The sequence below is a fragment of the Lepisma saccharinum genome, chromosome 7, assembly GCF_977018435.1.
Source record: "Lepisma saccharinum chromosome 7, izLepSacc3.1, whole genome shotgun sequence".
NCBI lineage: Eukaryota > Metazoa > Arthropoda > Insecta > Zygentoma > Lepismatidae > Lepisma > Lepisma saccharinum.
The window spans coordinates 8,156,035-8,179,296 of NC_139235.1; the positions used below are offsets into that span (position 1 = coordinate 8,156,035).

Below are 23,262 nucleotides of genomic sequence, written 5' to 3' on the forward strand. Positions count from 1 at the left end.
TTAAAACATTACTCCTCATACATAAATTTTCCATTTTCTTCTTAAGTAGATACATGTGCATAACAAGTGTAAGTGAATGTGTGTGTCTATATATTTACACTAGGCTTGTACTACGTAGAAGTTTCAGCGAAAAATACAGGCTCGACCTGAACTCGAACCTGGGTCTCTAGTATACCATGCAATTGCTCTACCGCTGAGATACTGAGCCAGCCTGAGATTGTGTGTGCTGCTCAATATTTATTTTGCAGGGCGATTATATATTCTTGGATTGATTTGATTTGTATGGGGAGGGGGGTGATTTGATAATTTTGAAATTACTATACATTGCAAGTAATCCTGCATTAAGGATAGAAGTAAACCTACTACCCTACGTCGCATACTTCTAAATAAAACACACTCATGCTTTACTTGGTCGAGGAGTTTTTCCATGGCCTCTAGTTCGCACCTTCCAATTTATACTCCGATCATGTTAACCTTCTAGAAGGCGCGTTCATAATCGTGTCACCAGCGGGCGCGTGACGCATTTTTTACGTCATTTAGTATCATTCATTATGAGCAAGAATTTTTATAAGATAAACGTAAATGTTTTTGGGTCTACATTTATTTATATCATATCTGAGGTTAATATAAATGAAACATTGAAATACAAGTTAGAATGTTGAAAAAAAGAAAAAAAATAGTACGTAACTTATTACATATTTATAGCGCACCATGCTTTTCATCAGCAGGCGCGTGTCGTACTTTTTACGACAGATATTTCTGCTGAAAACCTAAATGTTACAAGTCTATGTACAAACACTTTACATTCCAAGTTCAAGAGGGACTGAGTCGAGTAAAAATTCTCTACGTCATATGAAAAATTATGGGCAGTCTATGGCAATATCCTGTGTACACACTCCCGCCTCCCCCTTCCCTCAACACACACACACACACACACACACTCTCTCACTCACTCACTCACTCTCTCTCTCTCTCTCTCTCTCTCTATATATATATATATATATATAATATAAACTTAGTAAACTAAACCAGATAATAAGAAATTAATTTCACATTTTCGGATATGTCCGTCTCCTCAAAACATCCTGGGAACGAGCCTAGCTACCAAAGAATGTCAAGTTACGATTAGCCTTTCTGTGCAGAAAGCAGACTCAAAAACAAAATCAATCAATCTATTCTATTCGAGAAACTTGAAGGATACGCTGAATTTCGCTAACGTCTACGTTTTGTCGACTCATTTTCAAGAATGACCTGACGAAATAGTCACAGAACAGGAGCAAGCGCGCAGCGCAAACTTTACGACACGGTGTTCTGATCTGAAATAAACAACAATTGAAAGAATATAACATATGGATTAGTAACAATGACGGCAAATATGCAACACAAAATACCTCTTTAAGGAATACATAAAAAGCATAGGTCGACGAATTCAAAGGAAACACGAGAAAATTAAAGAAAATTACTTTTGGCGTAAATTTTGCGCAGGCGCGCCCGCTCGAAGGTTAAAGAGCAGGACAAGATTGGAACACCGTGGAAATAGAGGAGTGGTGAAGAAAAAATGGAAAGGCTTGACTTCTATGCTGACCCAGCCAGGTGATGATGATTATGACTAGCAATTGAAGCATCTAACACAAGATCGAAGGTGTTTATGGCTGCAGTTTTTATAACATCTAATTAATCGGTGAATTCATATGTTATACTGTGAGTCTTAAATGATACTTCTTAAATGCTCTTTAAGACTACAGTTCTTAACACATGGTATAATGCATGTGGAAGAAAATGTCTCAAGTGTGACTTTCGATGGCAGATGTCCATATTTTTATTTAGAAATGCTTCCTGGAGTATTAAACATCCATCTGGTGTGACTTTCGAAAATGATTTTTAAGATTTGCTCTCTCTTTAAATGATTTGTTGCATATAGAACACTGAAAAGCCCTATCTTCACTGTGAACTAGTGAATGCTTTCTAAGATCATCCTTCCTTGCAAATGTTCTGTTGCATGTTGAACATACAAATGGTTTCTCTCCAGTGTGGACTACTGAATGCTTTCTAAAACTACTCTTCCATGTAAACTTTCTGTTGCATATTGAACATTCAAAGTTTTCCTCATTAATGTGACCCTTAAAATGATTTTTAAGATGATCCTTCCTTGAAAATCGTTTGTCGCATGTTGAACATAAGTATGGCTTCTCTCCAGTGTGGAGTTTACAATGCTTTTGAAGAGAATCCTTCCTCGTAAAAGTTTTGTTGCATGTTAAACATTGAAATTCCTTCACTCTAGCGTGAGTTCTATAATGCTTTTGAAGATTTGGTTCTGTTCCAAATAGTTTGCTGCATATTGAACATAGAAATGTCTTCTCACCACTGTGTGCTTGTGAATATTTTTTACGATTTTTCTTCACTGCACAAGTCTTTTTGTATTTTGAGCGATCATTTATATTATCTCTAGTGTGAATTTTAAAATGATGCTTAAGATTAGATTTTGTTGCAAATGGTTTGTTGCATGTTGAACATACAAATGGCGTCTCTCCAGTGTGAACCAGTGAATGCTTCTTAAGATAAGATTTACACATAAAGGCTTTGTTGCATGTTGAACATACAAAAGATTTCTTTCCTGTGTGAATTTTTGAATGGTTTCTAAAACTTTTCTTACTCTTGAATGCTTTATTACATATTGAACATAAAAACTCGTTGTTGTCAATATAAGGTTTCGTGTGAATTTCAGACTTGTCTGTGGGACCTAACATCACACTGCTGTCAATTTGTTTTAAAACATTTTTACCCTTTGAAAAGTTGTAATGATTTTTTCCTGTAGTGTGTATCACTTCATCTATCTTCAGCACAGAGCCACTTGCACTAAACTCGTAACAGTCCTGCTGCTTAATGTTATTTTGTGTTGAATAGCTACAATAAGTGTCATAGGAAAGAAATTTTCCTAGATGTGAAAGTTTATCAGCGTATGTGTATCCTTGATGGGATCCTATTTGAAACCCTGAGTCTTCCAATGAGAACCTGGAAGTAAATTCATTACATCAGAAAGAGAGTCAATCTTGAGAATTTTGAAAATAAAATTCACAATATTACATCAGGTTTGAACTACTGTGGTGTATTCTTTAAATATTTTAGCACAAAAAAATAAAATTTCCCATGCATATAGCAACATGCCATGAAGGCATATTTAGGGGATGCGGAGGTAGGGCCCCACACATTCTCAATCTTGGCAATTGTGGAGGTGATGTGATCAGCACCAAGCTCTGGCCACCTTTACCCCCTCCAACTCCAAGGTACTCTATGATTTGAGGCACTTTATGCAGGGACAAGGCCAGAAAAATTCTGACCTTATATCGCCCACCCTGGGAATCGAACCACGTGACAGTCAGATGCTCCACAGACTAAACCACTGAAGCTAAAAAATATACAGTAGGGACCGAACCATAGGATGAACTAAAAAATGGCCGAACGAACCAAAGTAATGCAAAAAAAGACCAATAAATCCTATAAACGGTACGGCCATACATACAAACTCTCAATGGATTTTGTATTTTTGTGCCAGTCATTAACTGTAATTTTACCGAGCAGTAAGTCCGCACAATAGCAAAGCTGTAGACAACTGATCTGTACAGCACAATACTTTCCAGTGCTAGTCAAACAAGTGGTGACTTGTCGCCGGCAAGGTGGCGGGGGCGGGCCAAACCATCTGGCAGCCTAACCAACCGAAGCTGAACTAGAGGGTGCCTACTGTGTATATATTTTTTTTAAAAAAATATTTTACCAACATGACATATAATTTTCAAAATTAGATGCAATAATAATGATAATAGATTGATTAAAAGCATAACATACATAGAGACACTATGTGTAACAACATAAACAGTAAAACTTCTCCTAACGGACACCTCTGAATAGCGGACATTTTTAAATTCACCGGCAGAAATACATGGGGATTAATGGCAATATTACTTCTCAATAATGGACATTCTTAATAACGGACACAGACACTGAAAACTACTCCCCAACGCAAATAAAACTTCTTAATAACGGACAGCCTGAAAGAAAATGGTCACAAATCCTGGAATTCGACACAACAATGGCCAGTATTTCGAACTAGCATGCATTGTTTCATGTTACACAGAACATATTTCCTTTTAAAAGTGCAGACAGTAGACAGTATTCTTTGTGGCTATCTTGAGAAACGTGTGTCACTTCTGCTACGATGTCGCAGAAACGCAAACGACTGACTTTAAAGGAAAAAGTTGAAGTCATCTAAGTCTACAAGAAAGAGAAATTAGTTAGAGTCTATTCAAAATGAAAGAGCATTTTGAATGCAGTAATTTAACAAAGGATTACACTACGTGTACTGTATTTTCTTCTTTAAAATTTGTAATGTATGTAGGGATACTTTAGTAAATTTAAATTCACCGTATGTAGTACAGTATTTTGTTCCTTGAATGTAGGAAAAAAAAACATGTCCATAAGTACGTACAGCAGTCAGCTCAAGAGAAGATCCCCAAACGAGGGGAGACAGGGTGCGGGGGTCAAGGGGAAGGACCAGTCCATTTGCAGATTTTTGAGGTAGCAGAAAGTTTTCCACTGCTGTCTAGTGTCCTTTTGGAAGTCCGTGGGAGTTGATTTGTGTCAATCACACAGAGCGTGTTTCTGCGGCAACAGGTTGCTCCTTTTTTTCTTCTCAGTGTCCAGAATACTTTTGTATTGCTTATCCTGTGTATTATATAGTCTGTATTTCAAAGAATTAAAAAAAATAATATACGGCAACGACAAACTTTAAAAAAGAGTACATTTTAAGATTGCAAATAGTTTACTTTTGACGAAGATGGAGCACTTCCAACACACGTTTCGTGCTTACTGGTGTTTGGTGAGCTTATAGATCACACATCCCTGTAAAACAATTTTGCACCGTTTCCATATAAATAATAATAGGCTAGGCCTCATTATAGGCAAATGTCTGAATATTCTAATATTTATTCACTATGCCCATAATGTTATTCTGTTGCGAAACTTGGTCTTTTACTTTAAAATATGTAATAACATAAACTGACATTTTAACCTCGGAGTTGTTTCTTCCAGGCCTGAAGTTAGGAAACCATTTTTGTAAGTCGTCACTAAAAACACATTTACATTTCGAATGATTCAGATCCCTGATCGGCAGAACTTCACGTCTCCACTACCATGTAACAAATAAGAGTACAGCAGTTAAAATATACTGTTTATTTCTGAATTCTGTCATGAAACTCAAATCAAAGTAAGCTGCAGTGTATCGCATATTCTTACCTATTGTTAGAAACTTGATGCTCACCACGAGCCAAGGTAGATGTCACAAATGCTTAAAATCAAAACCTCACGTGGCGCAGTGGTGACAACAGCAAAGGTCCAACAATTTTTCTATGTTGGTAGAAAACTTTCTTGTTTTTGTGCTTGTAACTTAGAGTGTTGTATTTCTTTACTTTGAAATTGAAAACAATATTAATAATTATTTACAAATAACATTTTGTTACTAACCTTGAAGTTAAGCAGTTGTCTTTATCCCAGAAAAGAGGATATTTCCAAATTTTCCTAAAAACCTACCTGGACCATTTTTATGATCCGAATAAAAGGTTTTGTCCGGTGGTAACCCTAAACGGGTTGCATCGCTGCACCGGTTACAACTAGCCCTCGTGTGTTTCTCACTCAGGGGGCACTCTCCCAACCCTAATAGTGAGGTCGCCTGTTATTACGTCACCTCACTTTCGTTGGGGATCATCTGAACGGTGAGCTATGCTGTAATATGCTTATCCTATTGTGTAACATCCTACACTTTTTTCTGAATAGCGGACACTTCTTAATAACACATTTATTTTTCCCCCAGGCCTGTCTGTTATTGAGAAGTTTTACTGTATATTTTTATCTTTTCATTCAAAATTTTGTCAAAATTGTGTCTTTCTAAATACACAAGACGTTCTCTTCTTTTGGTTTAAACTTTCCTGTAAGTAACTGATTTCAGTAACATGTTTCGTACTGCTGTTATAATACTGCTTTGGCAACTTTGTTGAAAATCACCACTTGAACATAAACAATTATAGTAAAGTGACACTTAAAAGTGAACAATTATAGTAAAGTGAGGAACTTTTGCCATAAAAATGTAGTTATGGCATATACTAATGATGCAAGGAGGCAATGTTCCCCCCTCCCCTGCCACTAAGCATTTGCACTTCTCAATATGGTCATCGACAGGATTGTTATTACAAAATTGTAATTTTGGATATTTAAGTTTTTCCATTCGGGTTTAAGATTCATATTTAATATGTGGGATATATATGTGACTTCATCCTTCATTTCTCTCTCTCTCTCTATTTTTACCCTCGTGGTGTCGTCTCTGTGGAATAAGTGAACTGTCAAAATTCTCTTGTTGTTGGTAACTGGTTAGCAAGTTACCATCACAAAATTAAAGGCTAAATGCCTCATAAGTGGAGCTGCTAAAGAATCCCACGATGTTGGTCATAAGGCTTCTCCAAATCAGAGAACGGCTATCAAGTATTCCTTACTGACAAAAATTATCTTCAATGTAGGTCTTGAGTCAATGAATGATAGAATGTGGGGCAACTGTCTCACAAGAGCAAGGCATTAAGATTCCAATTTCCATGTACGGTATCTGTCTATTGTATCATCTATCGCTGCATCTAGACTGTGCTACGATATTTGCCTGATTGCAGGATGGAACAACGAGATACTCATTCCAAGGAGTAAGGAGTTTTCTGACCGCAACACGACCACCACAGTAACAAGATGATGGGGCAACATTTCAGACTGTATGCTGTATATTCATTCCTAGGATGGTGTTCCAGGATTCATGTAGTGTTGCATGGTGAGTTGTATCGTTCATCATCTGCATTACTAAAAAAAGATACCAAAAACTTCTATACATTGTTTCTCCGACACAAACCAACCATGGTAACTGAGGCAAATGTCGCAGTTCTTCAGGAACAGTGTGTATTGAATAATATAGATCCAATGCAGATACGGGTTGTGAGAAAGAACCCTTTGGAATTGGCAAACATCTCATACATCCCTAGCATGAGAATGCATGTTGATGAATGCCACCTAATGCTTCAAACATGTCTGTTTACTTTCCTTTTGGAGAAGTGATAGATAATCATTCTTTCTTTGGTTATCTTAAAAAATGCGAGAGACCCATTTAGTTTATTATTTGTTTGGTTAAATTAATATCAATCAAACTGGCAAATTGAGAAGAAACAATGTTTATCTTTCAGTGAGTTGATCTAACTAAATATATTTATGTAGTCTCATCGTGCTTGCACATTATATAAATAAACTCACATCAACTGGTAGTGTTGTATCTATAGATTCGTAAAGTATAACTGCCTCATAGTAATTTAAGTAGACCTTTAACATTTGCATCTTCCACTATGCATACCTACAGGTTTGTATGCATTAAGCAAGCCAGTTTAACGTGCATGCATAATGTGGAACCAGCTTAAAAAATTACATAATCGAATAAATGTGAGTTTACTTCCAGCCCTAGATGGTATCAAGGATCTGTTGGAACCATTCTGGAACTCATGAATACTTCAAGTATTTTTGGTGGATTAATGAACAACATCTGGAATTTGAGATATGGTGCAGTCGTAGGTGGATCTGGGAAGTAGTTGACAAACTCAAATGTGTGACAAGGGAACTTACAAAGGAACGCCAATCCACATGGCAAATTTGCTAGTGTGGAGCCTGCTCAGTGCGAATACGAATATGTTGTATGTCCATAATGATAGGGAAGTGTTAAGTTTCATAAAAATTAAGATGCACAATCCAAGTCAAGGATGAAGCATGGTTCCGACTGAGAAAGAAGAAATCTTCTTCAGAAAATGTGCTGGAGTATACAAGATGTACCAGAAGTGATAATGCAAACTGAATCAGTGAAAAGTACACACTAGTAGAAGCCAAAAAAGGCTCAGTAAACATGGGGTCGCACATGATCTGACTCGACTGTTGGTACACATCATACACTTGTCTCCGTGCTCACTCCAAGGTTTCTTTATTGAGAACAACACTGCCAAAAGGAGGCGTTGTAAATAAACCACACATCCTGTACAAGACAGAAAGCTTAACAGGCACATCACTTATTAAGTGACAAGCATACAATCAAGTCAATATCGGATAAAACCATACATTTGCAATTATCTTCCAAACAGTTCGCTTGCGGCCCCATGTTTACCGAGACTTTTTGCTTCTACTATCTTGTACTTTTAAGTTTTAGTTTGTGCTATCATTTCTGGTACACCCTGTATGTGAAATATGTATCATCCAGTACAAGTAAATTAAGATTCTCACGAAACACATGCTTAATTTGACCACAAGACTTGGGAGAGGAAGAACCCCACACAATATGATAACTTTAAAGAAAATTCGACCAATGGGTGCATGTCATCCTACGAAACATATTCTGTGTGTAATATAAATGCTGTACACTACAATTGGCTGTTCAATGTGAATGTATACAGCAACAGCTTGGAAAAGGAGGATGGAAAATAAGGGGCTAAGTAGACAGAGTCTTGGATAACAACCACACCACCATCCTTCTGGCTACTTGTCCGTACTATACAGATAGTAAGCTGCAACAACTTAATGGCAATTTTGGCAAAAATGAATCTTCTGGATGCAAAACACAATACGCAAATGTCTGTGAATACACTAGCACATCTAGAAAGTAGTGGTTCATATTCATCTGTCCACACCTCTGCACATGTACACAATTTTCATGACATAATTGACAATAATTTTGATATTCATGAAAACAGTGGATTGGAATATTGTGCATGTTTTTTTTTTCTGTGCAGCTATCCAAATATCTGATCAACGTCTTATATAGTGTTGTTACATTCTTAATTCCAAAGTAATAATAAAACATAATATTTACTAACAGCCTTATAAATTTGTGATACTGTTTTGAGGCAATACAATTTTGGCCCAATAAAGAAGTTGTCTCTATTTTGTTATTAAAAATCTAAAACTTTGTACAGTGGTGGCTATTAGGGAGGGGGGGCAGTCGCCCCCCACTTTTTGCAACTTTTGCTCCCACACTATGCTCAACCTTATGTATAAAGGGGAAGTAAACTGTCCTTGCCCCTGCAGTTTCGGAACTTGTATTTTGCAAGGAATTTACTTCACACTCCTAAATACAATCTAACAGAAACTTAAATGAGCATTTTGTCAGATGAAAAACACAATCATTGTCTCTGTCCACAAATAAGTGAAAGGATTTTGAGTATTGTTCAAAATATTTGCAGAAAAAATAATTCAGATATATTGTTTAACTATTTTCATATTGTTTCTATCATGTGAAAAAAAAACACTTACCTTACTCTGTCAGCCAGGCCATCATTTTCAATCATAAGTTCACTCTTTGTCACTTCTTCAGCAATGCCATCCTCACTCTCTTTGCACACACTAACATCAAACTGTGTATTATAATCACTTGCATCCAAGTGTTCAACTTTGAGCTGTTTAAATGCATTCGTTGCAGTATCCGTCTGTACCTGATATTGTGGAGAACTGCCACCATGACAATGTAAGGCACCAAGATTCATCTGTTCTTTGCTTTGTTCAGATTTATAGACTATAAAATCTTTTGAGTCCAAAGGGTCACCCCATGTTTCTTCACGAGGAAAATTTGTGTCAACATCCTGAGATTCAGTCTTAACTGAGCAATTCTTAAAGTCAGTGGCTGGCCCTTGCGACAGGGCCACGTGGGATTCGTCAGAATCTAGTTCCTGCTTGATCCTTGCCTCCATGCGTAGTGGTGAAGGTGTGGCACTTGAAACCTGCAGACACATTGTACATTTGAATAAGAAGCTGCAATCAATGTTCAAATGGAAGCAGACATTTTTTTTTTTTAGCAGGTTAGATACACTGTGCTGGTTTACCAGGAGGAAATGACCAAGAGTGAGCACATATTTAAGAATAACTTATGCTAAATTTAAGTTTAAAAAGACTGCAAAATACTTTGCAATCTACAGACATTATTTTTCCCACAATGTGGAGGGAAAATGTGATTACGACATGGACAACTGGTTGCATGAACAGTTCAAATTGTGCAATATAAAAACATTGTGTCAGGTAATGTTATGGAACACTTGGTATAGGACTGAATTGTTTCCTTTAAAGACAATTTGCAGGTTAAAATCTCACTATTTCCAATTCTGTGTGTCAGCCTGCATACATGTACATCAATGCACTGCATATGAAGATCAGTGATTGAGTGAAGGGGTGGTTTTTCAATACCTAGTTAATTTGTTAGTTAAGAGATAATTGCCAGTCTTATCTAGGAACTCTATTTTTCTAATGAAAGTAGGAGGCAGTTCATGATAACCTTGAGTGAGATAACAAAACTGAAGCACGGAAATAGGAAACCATTTAGGTTGCCATTTCTTAGTATCTTATCACTGGATTTCGATTGGTGCACATCCCGATGTGAACACTAACAGCTACAATCACATATGCATGCTGTTCTTGAACACGCGTGCTTCAATTTCTATTGCAACAGCCAGGGGTGTCCACAGGGTGGTGGGTTATGGTGCAGGCTGTGCCATCAAGATTTGGGGGGGGGGGGGATTTTTCCCCTTCAAATAATATAAAAGCCAACATTTATGTATATTTTCCAAAATATATGTAAATATTTTACACCTTAAATGCACCATATTTAATCCATTACATGAACAAAAGGAAGTGTTTAAGGGTATTATCGAAAGGGGGGGATACTGAATTAAATGTTGGAGGGGGACAGTATCCAACTCTAGGTCTTACATTATGGCGGGTATTTCAGTTAGAGTGGAATTGAGCATTAAATTGAGGAGGTATCCAATTCTAGTGTATTACTATTGTAGACTATTGTGGAAATTTTGGTGTGGAGACTGAGAATTAATTTTGTGGAGAAGGCAATATCCACTCTTCAATATCAACAGTAAGTCTAAAATTGGCATGGAAATTTTGGTGGTAGGATTGAGTATTAAATTTAAAGGGGAGGGAGATGGGAAGCTCTTGCTAAAGTGTTAAATCTTAGATTGTTAAAGGATTTCTGTAGTGGAGAGAGAGTTCGAACATTACATTTTAGAGACTGTATTTAGGGATATGGTGTCCACACGTTTTCAACCTCGAATGTGCCAAAAAAGAAGCTGGAAAAGACTAGATATCTCGGAATTCTAAGAAAGTATTGACACACCATTAAATTAATACTCTTGAAAGCCTGGAAAGCAATGGATGGATGTAAAAAATTTCTTTCTCGCGAGGTGTGTTGGGAGAAAGCGTGTTTGGTGCTTTACTGAGGTGAATGTGAATTTTTTAACTACAGCTGCATTGCAAGACATATTGCGATATTCTCGATATTCATTAATAACACCACTTCTTAAAATATAATGCTTGGTGTTGGTATACTGCTTAATTTAAAGCAGGTGCACCATTTGGAACAAAAATATATATATGGAACCCACATTTCTAACTTCTTGCTTTTTACATTTTACATTTAAATTAATCGAATAATTAAAAAATATGGACAGTTTTACATGGTATTTTATTCAAATAGACATCAATTTTTACATATTCATCCAAACTATTTGGGGGAGATTATGATGAACGATTTTAGGGGTGGTCTTGAGTGATGGACACCCCTGTTTAGAGAGGAGGAGCAGATAAAGTACAGTGTTCAGTAAAGCTAAGGAAAAAGTTACTTTCGGTAGACACGCTGTCTTTTATGATATGGTTTGAGGGCACAAAAAATATGATTTGGGGGAGGCATGATATGATTTTGGGGGGGGGGATGAACCTCTGGCCTTGGGGGGGGATGGGCACCCCTGGCAACAGCATTAGTCATTCACTCTCATTGGCTATTATTACAATGAAATAAATTGGAGTTAAGGAAGACCAACCTCCATGATGGAATGGTCAACACAGGACACTACAGTGCCAGGGAGCCTGGCTTCAATTCCTGGCCTGAGTATGAATGTTCTTCGTGAGTGTTCCTTCATTAATTTTGCCATATCATCACTACTCATTGTTGCAATTAGCTAAAAGTGGCAGAAAAGTAATGATAATTTTTTTAAAAAATCTAACTCTCTAGCCTTCTTAAACCTGAAAATTAATGGCTGTAGCAACACAGGCCTTCCATCTGTCCCTATCCTGAGCAAGATCTATATACTCTTTTCCATCCCTTCAGATTTTCTTTCGGACCATCTCAACGTTATCTCTCCATCCTCGTCTTGGCCTTCCTACAGGTCTCTTACCATCAGGTTTCCCAACAAGAATCCTGTAAACTGTTCTTTCCACCTCCCATTCATGCCACATGGCCTGCCCACTTAAGTCTTCTTGATTTCATTATTCTAATAATATCTGGACATGAATACAAATTATGTAGTTCTAAATGATGTAACATTCTCCACTCATGTCTCCTCACCACTGTTAGGTCCAAATATTTGTCTAAGGATTTCATTTTCAAATACTCTTCATTTATGTTTCCCTTTTAATGTAAGGGACCAAGTTTCACATCCATATAATACTACAGGCAAAATAACTGCTTAGTACATTTTAACTTTTAGTTTCTGAGGTATTATATGAAAGACAGACAAGATATAGTGTGTATTAATATTGCAACCATAGCATATGCATGTATATACGAGGGTCATTCGGAAAGTAACCACCGTTGTGGTGTGTCGCTAGTAGTAGTGGGCAGAGTGCAACCATTGTTACGTCACACAATCTGTGATTCAGTAAGCTTCCAGCTGTGCTGCTAGTACCGCACGTATGCTGGTTATAACGTCACAAAATGTGTGCTGCCATCGAAAATCCCGCCAAATGCGAGATATGCGGAGTGATAAGATTTCTTTGGGTAAAAATTCATGGAATGTGGTACGACAATCACTTCTGAAGTTTACTGTAACACTTTGCAGAAACTGAGAAGAGCCATCATGGTCTGCTGACATCTGGGGTTGTGTTCGTGCATGACAACACTCGCCCTCACACTGCTCAGTGAACACAAGACCTTTTGCGCAAATTCAAATGGGACGTTTTTGATCATCCCCCATACATTCCAGACTTGGCTCCTTCTAATTTTCATCTGTTCACCCACATTAAGAAGTGGCTTGGGGCACAGCATTTCACTGACGATGAGGATATTCAAAATGCTGTGACAGGTTGGTTGAATTCCCAGGCGGCCGAGTTTTATGCAGAAGGGATTGGTAAGTTGGTGAAATGCTATGACAAGTGCTTGAATTTACATGCCAACTATGTTGAAAAATAGAGGACAGCTGTACCTTTCAGATGTAAAGTAAAAATTTGTTGTATCTATGCAAGTTTTTTATTTATAACCAAATGGCGGTTACTTTGCGAATAAGCCTCGTATGTAGCAAATCATTATAATGTGATACAGGCAGATGTATAATGACAAGATAAATACCAAGCAATGAAAATTGTGTCAATATCTATCCTCCCCATGCCAAGACTTGGAAATAACTAGCTGTTTCAATGTGATTGATTGAGTTTATTTTTTAAGTCTACTTTATGCACAGTAAAGCTAATCGGGACTAGACATACAGTTTAAAGTGCGATCTGAACCACTATATGCGTCTACCGAGTATTGAATCCAGGACTCCTTGATTACAAAGCTACCATAGCGCCATCGGGGAGGGCCTATTTTAATGTGAAATGTAGATTACCGTACAGGAACATAAACTAATGTTTCTAATTACTATTCAAATTATTAATCAGAACTATACTAAATGCTTAAATTACTTAAAATGAGTGAATACTTTTTTCACACCCTTAGGAGTCTATTTGTCATCGTCCTCCTTGACAGATAACAATTTTGTGTGTATGTGTTCATGGCATTTTAACAACTAATGAGAAATGTGCCTAAAACAGAATCAAATAACAGCTTTTCATACCACTAATTTGAAATATGTTTTATTTAAATGAAGAAGAGTTGAAAAAATTTTAAACGAAGAGTATACATATGTAACACTGAAACAGATTTTCATGTAGAGAAGCATGTCAGCAATTTACAGCTATTGTTGAGAGCTTTAAAAATGAAACAAATCGAATTTGCTGCTCTTTTCTGACACCTTTTTTTAACATTCAGGACAAAACTCTAACCTGGGAACTTCAGTGATGAGGTGGAAAGTCGACCACTTACCACCCTCAGCTACCGTGCCAGTAAAAATGAAAGAAATTTACAATACTGTAAGTTAATGGTCCTAAATACAGCATCTAATCTGCTGAAAAATTGATGACAGCAACATGCTTACCTTCTGATAATATGAAGGAAATCCAGGAAAAATTGATGGTATTGCATTGTGTCTAATCCTCACACTAGACAAAGATGTTCTGTCAATATCATTTTCATGGAAATGGGCAGAACAGAGACAACTATACTTTGAAGGATCCCAATTTTTTCTCTTTACAGCCTTCACCCACAATTCCTTTCGTTGGGGGTTAAGAGGAAATCTGAAATTGAAAGAACACTCAAGTTTTATTTCAATTTATACTATCTTATTTGCAGTTGAATTAAGAACATCAATATGCCATACATTGTCCTTCGTTCTATCTAGTGTTGTACTTCTAGCATTCTAAATTCACTCACTGTAATCATACTTAAGACAAAGTGTGATTCTGTACACTTATACTAGGCATTACAATTTGAGTTGCAGGATGCAAGGACACTATTATGCAGATATTATGGTCTTTTATAGTACCAAAATGATCACAAAGAAGACTCCCGTACAATCTTTTAAAGGATGAAGTTATACTAAAGAGGGCATGGATAAGTTGTCACAAACCAGGGTTGGTCCGGGTGGGCCAAGTCCAGTTTTCCCCATGCAGGTTGTTTCAGAAAATGTTGTAAATTATTGCTTTAAATACTTGTGAGGTTCTACAATTGTCAACAAGTTTTGGAAACCTTGTAAAGAAAAGGCTTAGCAAAGCTTATAATACTAAAAATAATTAATATAGTACAAGCCAGTGGGTTTTTTCAAGCCATTTTCCTCAAATCATGCTAGAAATGGACTTTTAACACAAATAAAAAAATTATATATCCAAGAAACCAAGACGAATGCATCAGAAATTTTGAGATAAAACATTAGCATTAATTGATGTAGCATACTTGAACAAAGCTTATAATTTTGAAATGTGGTAGCACTTTGGTTATCAGTCACTTCCTTATGTGGGGGAAACCATAGTGGCACATCATAGTTTCAACTGTGATGATCAATTGATACAATAAATGTTTCCATGTTTAAGCATTACAATGGAGAATTTAGTACATTTTATTGAAATGTCGTTAATTGTGACATAATTAAATCAGAACATACTTTAAATGATTTTTCTCATTTCTCATCCTAATGGGTTGCTTGCAGTAAAATGTTATTTATGTATGGTTAGGAGCTCTGTACCCATGTAAGTCATACATCTTCATAATTACCACAATTGTGCATCAATTGTGCATGAAACTTACAGGAGTATTATGTACTTGCACTATAATTTGACAATAAAATTATCAAAATATGGTGCATAATTTAGGAGCATGAGTTAGGGTGGGTGGGCAGGGGGGATGAGTCATATTTACTGACCATGATAACTGCTGTAATTTAGAATCATTTAGGTAAAATTATTTCTGCAGCTAGAAATCTTCTGAGAAAAATTGGACAATTTGTTTCAAGGTGGTGGATGAAATACTGATTTTCCCCATGTCTCTATTTTATGCTCTACAATGTTTCTTACTTCTTTCAAAACAATCTAGAACACATTTTCAGAGTATAAGGAATTAAACTGAGTCATTTTAGAGATTTCATTGGTCTGCAAATTTGCAGTAAAACTTTTAAAATAATATTTCATAGCTTAGGAGAGGAGTGGTGGTAAAATTAAAACGTTATATTCATGATTTCTGCCATAAATGAAAAGCATTTCAGTTGCAATTTTTATAGTTGCAAGACAACTTGAAGGATTGGTCTCACATTGTATTTTGAGAAAAAATGGTCAACGTGTTTAAAGATAGTAGACGACAGACCGGTTTAACATGCCTTGCGAGAACTTTAATTATGATCATATATGACTAGATTATATTTTCGTAGAAGAAACACAAGTCTCAGCAATGTTATGGCATCACTTAAGTTCTAAGTTTTTCATAAAAACTCTGTAATATAGTGTGTGTTTTAGGAAGATTGGGGGTAAGTCACCAATTTTAAGACCATAATAACTGCAGCAAATGTAAAGGTTTTTAGCTGAAATTACTCACAACTAGATACACCTCAGGAATAATTCTATTTTTCATTTGCATTTGTTCAAAGTACCTAGGTTTTTCAAAATTGTAGATTAAAAAAGATTTTTCATATGCTGAGGTACATTCCAAATTCTGATGACACTTTGAAATGCCTAAACTACATTTTGGAAGATTAACAAAATAAACTCTTTTACGAATAAAATGTTTTGATTTATAGTGCATGTGTGTGGAGCGTTGGGGACAAAATTGAAGGTCACCAGTGTTTTGACCATGGGAATTGCCATTTTCATGGCAGTCAGACATTTTGGAGGATCATACGTGAACACACGATGTTCCACCGACAACGACTCCATGGTGACTGCAATAAATAAATAAATATAAAATAAATGGCAATATATCACCCACATTATACAACAAAAATAATAGAGTTTGGTGTACAATTAACTGTGTAATGTTCATTCCAAAATGGGTATACATCTCTAGGTCACCCTGTATAATTTGGCATGGTTAATACACAGAGGAGGTATTTATGCTTGAAACAACCAGAAAAGTAATGGGAAAACACAACTGTGATAAACTGTGAACAAACTGTATTGAAGCAAATTTAAAACCTTGTGTTGCATAGTATTTTTGGATTACTTAATGGTTTATGGCATATTAAATAAATTAGATAAAAAATGTGTTTGTACCATAATTCATTCCAACACATGCACAACACTGCATTCATAAAATAATTTGTTTCATAAACTGAAGTTGAGAATGGAATATTTGCTAATAGTATTTACTAAAAATGTACTGGATCTTGAAAAACATATACTTTAACATGCTTAAATGTGAGTATCGTTGAAGGGGGAAGTAACAAACCTCACTGTAAAAAAAGTTACAGTTACTGTTTTTTTCCCCTGGAAAGAATGGTTCCGGCACTATTCAAGTATATATATACATACACACACACACACACACGTACGTATGCATTTCTCTTTCATTGATTGATTAGGTTTATTTTACTTCTCTTTTCTGCTAAATTTGGCTAATCGCAAAGGTGAGAATGAGTGATGATATGATGAAATTGATGAAGGGACATAGAAAGAATGTCCATGCCCAGGCCAGGATTCGAACCCAGGACCTCAGGCACCATAGGCATTTCTCTTGTTAGAATAGATTGTTATTAGTCCTCACCTATACTAAGGTGCCACTAAGGAGTACTGTTGTCGACTGGCAGAAAAAAAAAAGGACTTGTTAGAACATATATTGTACCCCCCCTCCCCCCTGGTAGTCTGACTGTTGGATACATCAAAGTATGTGCCTCCTCAGGGAATGCAACCCTGAAAACCGATCACAAAGCAGCAGCATTAACTATTACACCCTTCAGGAAGAGTAGAATTAAACTGTTGGACATATATTTTAGAACAGAATATGTTCAATAGCTATTGATTCAGTCAAGTATTCCCTCTCTCAGTTATATCTGGAGCAAGGCAATGCATAGTGTCAGAGAAGGGCAGGAAATTGAATGGGCAGAGAGAAGCAGTACACGCTGCTGCGAAGGCTGTTAACTGCAGTTGCTTATCCTCCCTTCACGCAATCCATTTCCCTCACCTGTTCATTGATGGAGCTGTCTCGCGTCACTACTTGTGCAAAGACTTGTTTTTGTTGGCCTGCTCTAGAGGTAACTGGGACAGGGTATAAAGCAATACAAATTGAATGTTACGATACATTACTACTAGGGGAAAATGTATTTAATTTTTAAAATATATATTTTTAAAAATAACCTGAAAAAACCAATAAAACCCAGTTTTGCCCAGGTTTTATCTGAAAAAAAAACCCTACCCAGGTTGGGTTTTTCGAAAATACCCTGGCAAAATACCAACCCTGTCACAAACTGCTTTGAAGAAAACCAGATGTTAGATATCGAGAGCAGTTTGCCTGAGGCACATGGCAATGTATTAAATCTAGGCCAGTACAATGCAAAACAGAGCAGTAGGGAACATTAGATTCAAGATTAACAATATTGAAATAAAATCGTCTCAAGCTAGGTACAAGAGGAAATTTGTACCTAGCAAAGTTGAGTGCATCTTGTGCGAGATATCACTCAAAAGTGAATTTCCTGAAGAAGGCGGTCACTTCTGATGTTACCAGTGACTATTTTATGCAGGAATATATGGCCTGCCAGTCTATGTCTCCCACGAGGAGTTTGGATATTTAACATTTTCAGAAGAATGGTCTTTTGCAAGTGTTTTGTGGATAGAATTCTGTGACGGACAATGGCCAGGAAGAAATTTAGAACTGAATTTAGTCTATCTAAATTTGAGGGGCACACCATACACCAGATCGGAGAGCAGTATTCAATTTTAGGCAGAACAAAAGATTTGTAAAAGGGTTGATAGCAGACAGTTTGCTTATTTCGTATATAAATATTTGTAAAAATAATTTTGTAATATGGAGGGATAACACTGAATGGACCTAAAGTAATCGGTAATGGATGGAAAAGATTGGATTGATCTTGTCCAGGATAGGGACAGATGGAAGGCTTGTGTTGCTGCAGCCACAACCCTTTGTGTTTAAGAAGGCTAAAGAGTTATACCGAGTTTGTTAGAACCTGTCCAGTTTCCCACGCTAGTGATGGCTCAACAGTTTTGGTGCCAATGAGAAACAAGGAAAAAGTAATCTGCTGGACAGCAAGGAGCGAATGGAAGGCAGAAGAGAGGAGCTTACATAAACGCTGTTGCCACGTTGCGGTCTAACTCACGTGTTTTGTGTCTTGTTGAAGAAGCTAGTTTTGTAAGTGTGGTGCTGATTAGTGTGTGTTTTAAAATATCCAGGATAGAATTTATTCTGGTGATATTTGCTTGTGTCCTTTTTGTGTTTAGTGTCATCTTAGCTGGAACATTCAGGAAGGGGAATTTTCTATATTTGTGCATTACCGCGTATTTTATTCACAGCCTGGCTTCGTCTTTCTTTCTCTAGCATGAAGTTCACGCGGTCTGCAGCGGCAATGCAGCATGGCCTCTGCTGAAAAGCCAGTGATCAGCAAGCGCAGGAAGTAGGACAGGTTGTAACAAACGTGGTATACTTAGTTATCTTGTGGGGTTCGCTAGCAGCCAAGGTTGGTGAAATACTTCCCTACATACATGATATGTCAGAATGGAGTGCTGTTGTTGGGATGCCATGTTGCCAAACAACCACCAGTGTAGCCATGTTGCTCTATATACTGCATATACGAAATGTAACAATACTCTGGAAACACTGAACATCTGAATACAAACTGGCCAATGTTGAATATTGAAAATACATGATTTCACGGTCAAATAGATTCCACGATGAAAGAAAATACCTCGACGAACATTAAAAACCTTAGAGAAACTCATTTCCGTAAGTAGTTTCTTGTGAAAAAATGAAGAAACGTGTCTCCGATATAACGAACTGTTACCAAACTTTTTTAATGTAATTTCAGTCTTCAGCATCCTCAGCTTAGTGTAGAACAGTGATATTGTAGAATTTTGGTTATTTATGTTGAAATACACAACTTAAAAAAATTACCTTACGTATACAAGCTTCCCATGGACAATGTATTTTACATTGGCAAGTGACTGTAGGTATCGTAGACTAGTGGGAATTAATGTAGAAGTAAATCGGAACATTAGTAGAATGAAGGCTTAATTGAAGATGACGGGAGTGTTCCCCGATTTGTTTCAAATTTTGTATACTTTCTACATGAGGCCTCCGGAACACGAATCTGACATTACAATTTACCGTTCACGTCTGTAACTAGAAAATTTCACATAACGTTAGGTTAGGCAAACATACTTCAAATAACACTAAGCTTACCTTCAAAGTCAGTAGTGTTTACAATCCAACAGTGGATACAGTGTTGCCACACTTAAAATCCACACTCAACATGTTCCTCTCCGTCCTGGTTGTCGCTATCACTGTCACTGTCGATCTACGTTCTTTTAACGGATCGTACAGCTGTCCCGCAAGCAGGAAAAATTCTATTGTGCGATCTGATCCCAATTGCAGGCACCTTTTAAGGAAGATATAGCCTATTTTGCAACATAACCTGAAAATAAAATTTTCCTTGTTCCATACGAGTGCAAAGTTACCTTTGCGTGTTTCCATGCAGACTCAATGCTATTCGTGTGGGCACCAGTTTCCTCATCCACGAATGTGATACTATCGTTTATTTTCATGTGGTCGAAACCCTCGTCCTTCAGGTTGTCATATGACTTCCAACAATCTAATATAATGGTGGTGCCTGGGAGCATCCATTCCTTGATAACAGCAATTAATGTTCCGGCGTCTCATTTTTCAACTGGAACAAGGAGACAATGTCCCGTTCTTCTTTCCACACCTCCAAATACCCACTGCCCTTCCACACGGTGTCCCCGATGGTATTTCCTCTCTCCAAACTTCGATTCTTCAATTTCGACAAAGCTGCCTACCCCACCAATTTTCTGGCGATTTCCATATATTGAATGTTCTAAAACATCTCTGCAGAAGGACGCTCAGTCTACACCAGTCTTTTGCGAAATTTCTGCCTCCTCACATATGTTTCTTAAAGCTGTATTGCATACCCATAGTCTCACAAAAATGCAGAGCTGGGTAACATTATAGTATAAGGGAAACTGATTTCTTCAAATTTACAGGAGAAAATACTTATGGAAATCATTTTCTGTAGCGTTGTGGAAGTTCGTGAATCAAGTTTTGATCCATTTTAATGCGAAAACATGTCGTTTTCTGCGAAAATCTGTGTCCGACATGCTGTTTCTGCTGCCGCCATTTGCTTTCTGCACGAGAGTACAATGTTCCATGTGTTAAGATGACGCAACCCCATAGTCAGTGTTTCAGCCTCGCTGTGTTTTCACTACAAGATGACGTGTCGAGTATTTTTATTTTTTTTAACTATGCTTGCCTAACCTAACCTTACGGAAAATGGTTAATTAATGGGCTATTGTGAATGGTTTTTGGGGCTAACGTGAATGGTTTTTGGGGCTAACGTCAATGGTTTGTGAGGCTAACGTCAATGGTTTGCGATGTATTAGCATAATTTCAAATCCGGGCACGAAAGTAGGTATTTTCCGGTGAACGAGGTTGCAACACTGCATACATCGACAAAACTGTAAAAATTTACTATCCTTCGGACACCTCTAATTTTTTCGTTTAGTCAATTTTTGACATTCGTACTTATGTATCTGCTTCGCAGAACATTCCTGAAGGTGTATCAACGTTGTTTTGATTAAATTAATTGCAATTTTTCAGTGGTTCATGGGGCTACCGCCAATGGTTCGCAATTATTTCCAATTTCTAGATCCTGATACTAACACGACACCAAATTTTAACTATGTTTCCTAACCTAACAGAACTAACCTAACCACGTGCCAATGGTTCGCAATTATTTCCAATTTCTAGATCCTGATACTAACACGACACCACATTTTAACTATGTTTCCTAACCTAACAGAACTAACCTATCCTAGCGCCAATGGTTTCCTTTCTTCACAACCCCGTGTTCAATTAGAAAATCCACTGGATCCTCCACACCCGATACAAACTTCACCACACATCCAGGACACGCCATCCTTCTAACTCTCGTTGCAAACGCAGACAGTTTGAAACACTGGATACCCAATGAACATGAACAAAACACAATCACGACGCGTCATGATACAGTCACGACGTGTGATGGTGTATGAAGGTGTACGCGCCAAACGTTATCCTCCGTCGGAGAATTAATTTTCAATGAACAACATGAATTTCAGCTATGAAACATTCCCACATAACACAAAACACCTTCCCGATGTTCGACAATGCTACAGGAACTTATCACGGTAAGTAGTTTCTTCTGTAAAAATAAATAAATGTGTCCAAAGGATAGTAAACAAGTACCGTGCTTTCCGTAGCATTAAGGAAAATGGTTTATTTTAGTAGAAAAAGTGTTTGTTTTCATGCAAAAAGCATATTGGCACCTTCCACTATGTTCCGCAATACATAATTGGTAAGTACTAACCACGAGAAAGGCAAAATATCCGATTTAAATGTGTCTCCGATGTATGAAACTGTTAATACACCTTACACACGTAATATATAAATTTCAAACAGTGACCGGGTCATCAGCACCTCGGATACTTCATCCGGAAAATTTATTTGATTAGTACATTCTCTAGTAAACAAATCTGAGAACAATCCTGTCACCTTCAATTGCTCCAGAATGCATTTAGGGGCTTTGTGTTAATGCTAAGACAACCAAACCTGGCCTGCCTAACCTAACTACCAAACCATATATTGAACATAATCTTAAGTAATCGCTAAAACTCCGCAGTAGGTGTTAACACAAGTAAATCGAACATGTTAAAATTGCATTTGTAGCATGATGAAATAGAAATAAAACAAAAGGAACTTGGGCCAATAACCCCTATGCAAGGTTAGTTCAAAACATGTATTATTCTTCTAAAACTTGGCTTCGTTTGAATATGGCAGCAATTTTTTTGTGGGGGGAACATTTTAATAACTCAGCTAAGAAAAATGATAGAATGCCACTGAAATATTACAGTCACAAATTATAGCTAGCTTTCTTACTTATGAAATGTTATTCCTTCAGTTTTCCTGTTGCTTCTGTTGGTACATCCATATGCGGAACAAGACACCATTTTCGCACTTCATATTTTAAACAGAGAACAGTTGCCTATCTGAAGCGCAAGCAAAACAGAAAGTCACTTATCGCACAAGCCACAACCAATTTCTCAGCCTTTCGTCTTCATACGTAATCGTGAAAACATTCGTTGTTAGGTTAGGTTTAGGTCTCGTAGCATATTACGCTGCAATTTTTATGGGCTTCACCAAAAAAGGTATTATTTATGGTAATGGTGAGAAAGAAACCTAGCAAGCCTAACTTACTAACAAACTAATTACGTCAGAAGACGAAGGGTGGGGGAAGTTGTTTGAAACTTATGCGACAAGTGAGACCCTTTTCACGGCTAGGGCATAGAATAGTTAGG

General features: G+C 37.1%; 1 protein-coding gene across 1 annotated transcript; it reads right to left on the reverse strand.

Annotated features, from left to right (window-relative positions):
- Positions 1-1,583: 1,583 nt before the first annotated feature.
- On the reverse strand, positions 1,584-23,228 carry LOC145990123 (uncharacterized). The gene is made up of 4 exons (XM_083125781.1): positions 22,844-23,228; positions 14,301-14,499; positions 9,367-9,830; positions 1,584-3,012 (listed from the first exon to the last, which is right to left on the reverse strand). Exons 1-4 carry the CDS (start codon positions 22,912-22,914, stop codon positions 1,845-1,847), a joined length of 1,902 nt encoding a protein of 633 aa, XP_082981907.1. The 5' UTR covers positions 22,915-23,228; the 3' UTR covers positions 1,584-1,844.
- Between the last annotated feature and the right edge of the window lie 34 nt (positions 23,229-23,262).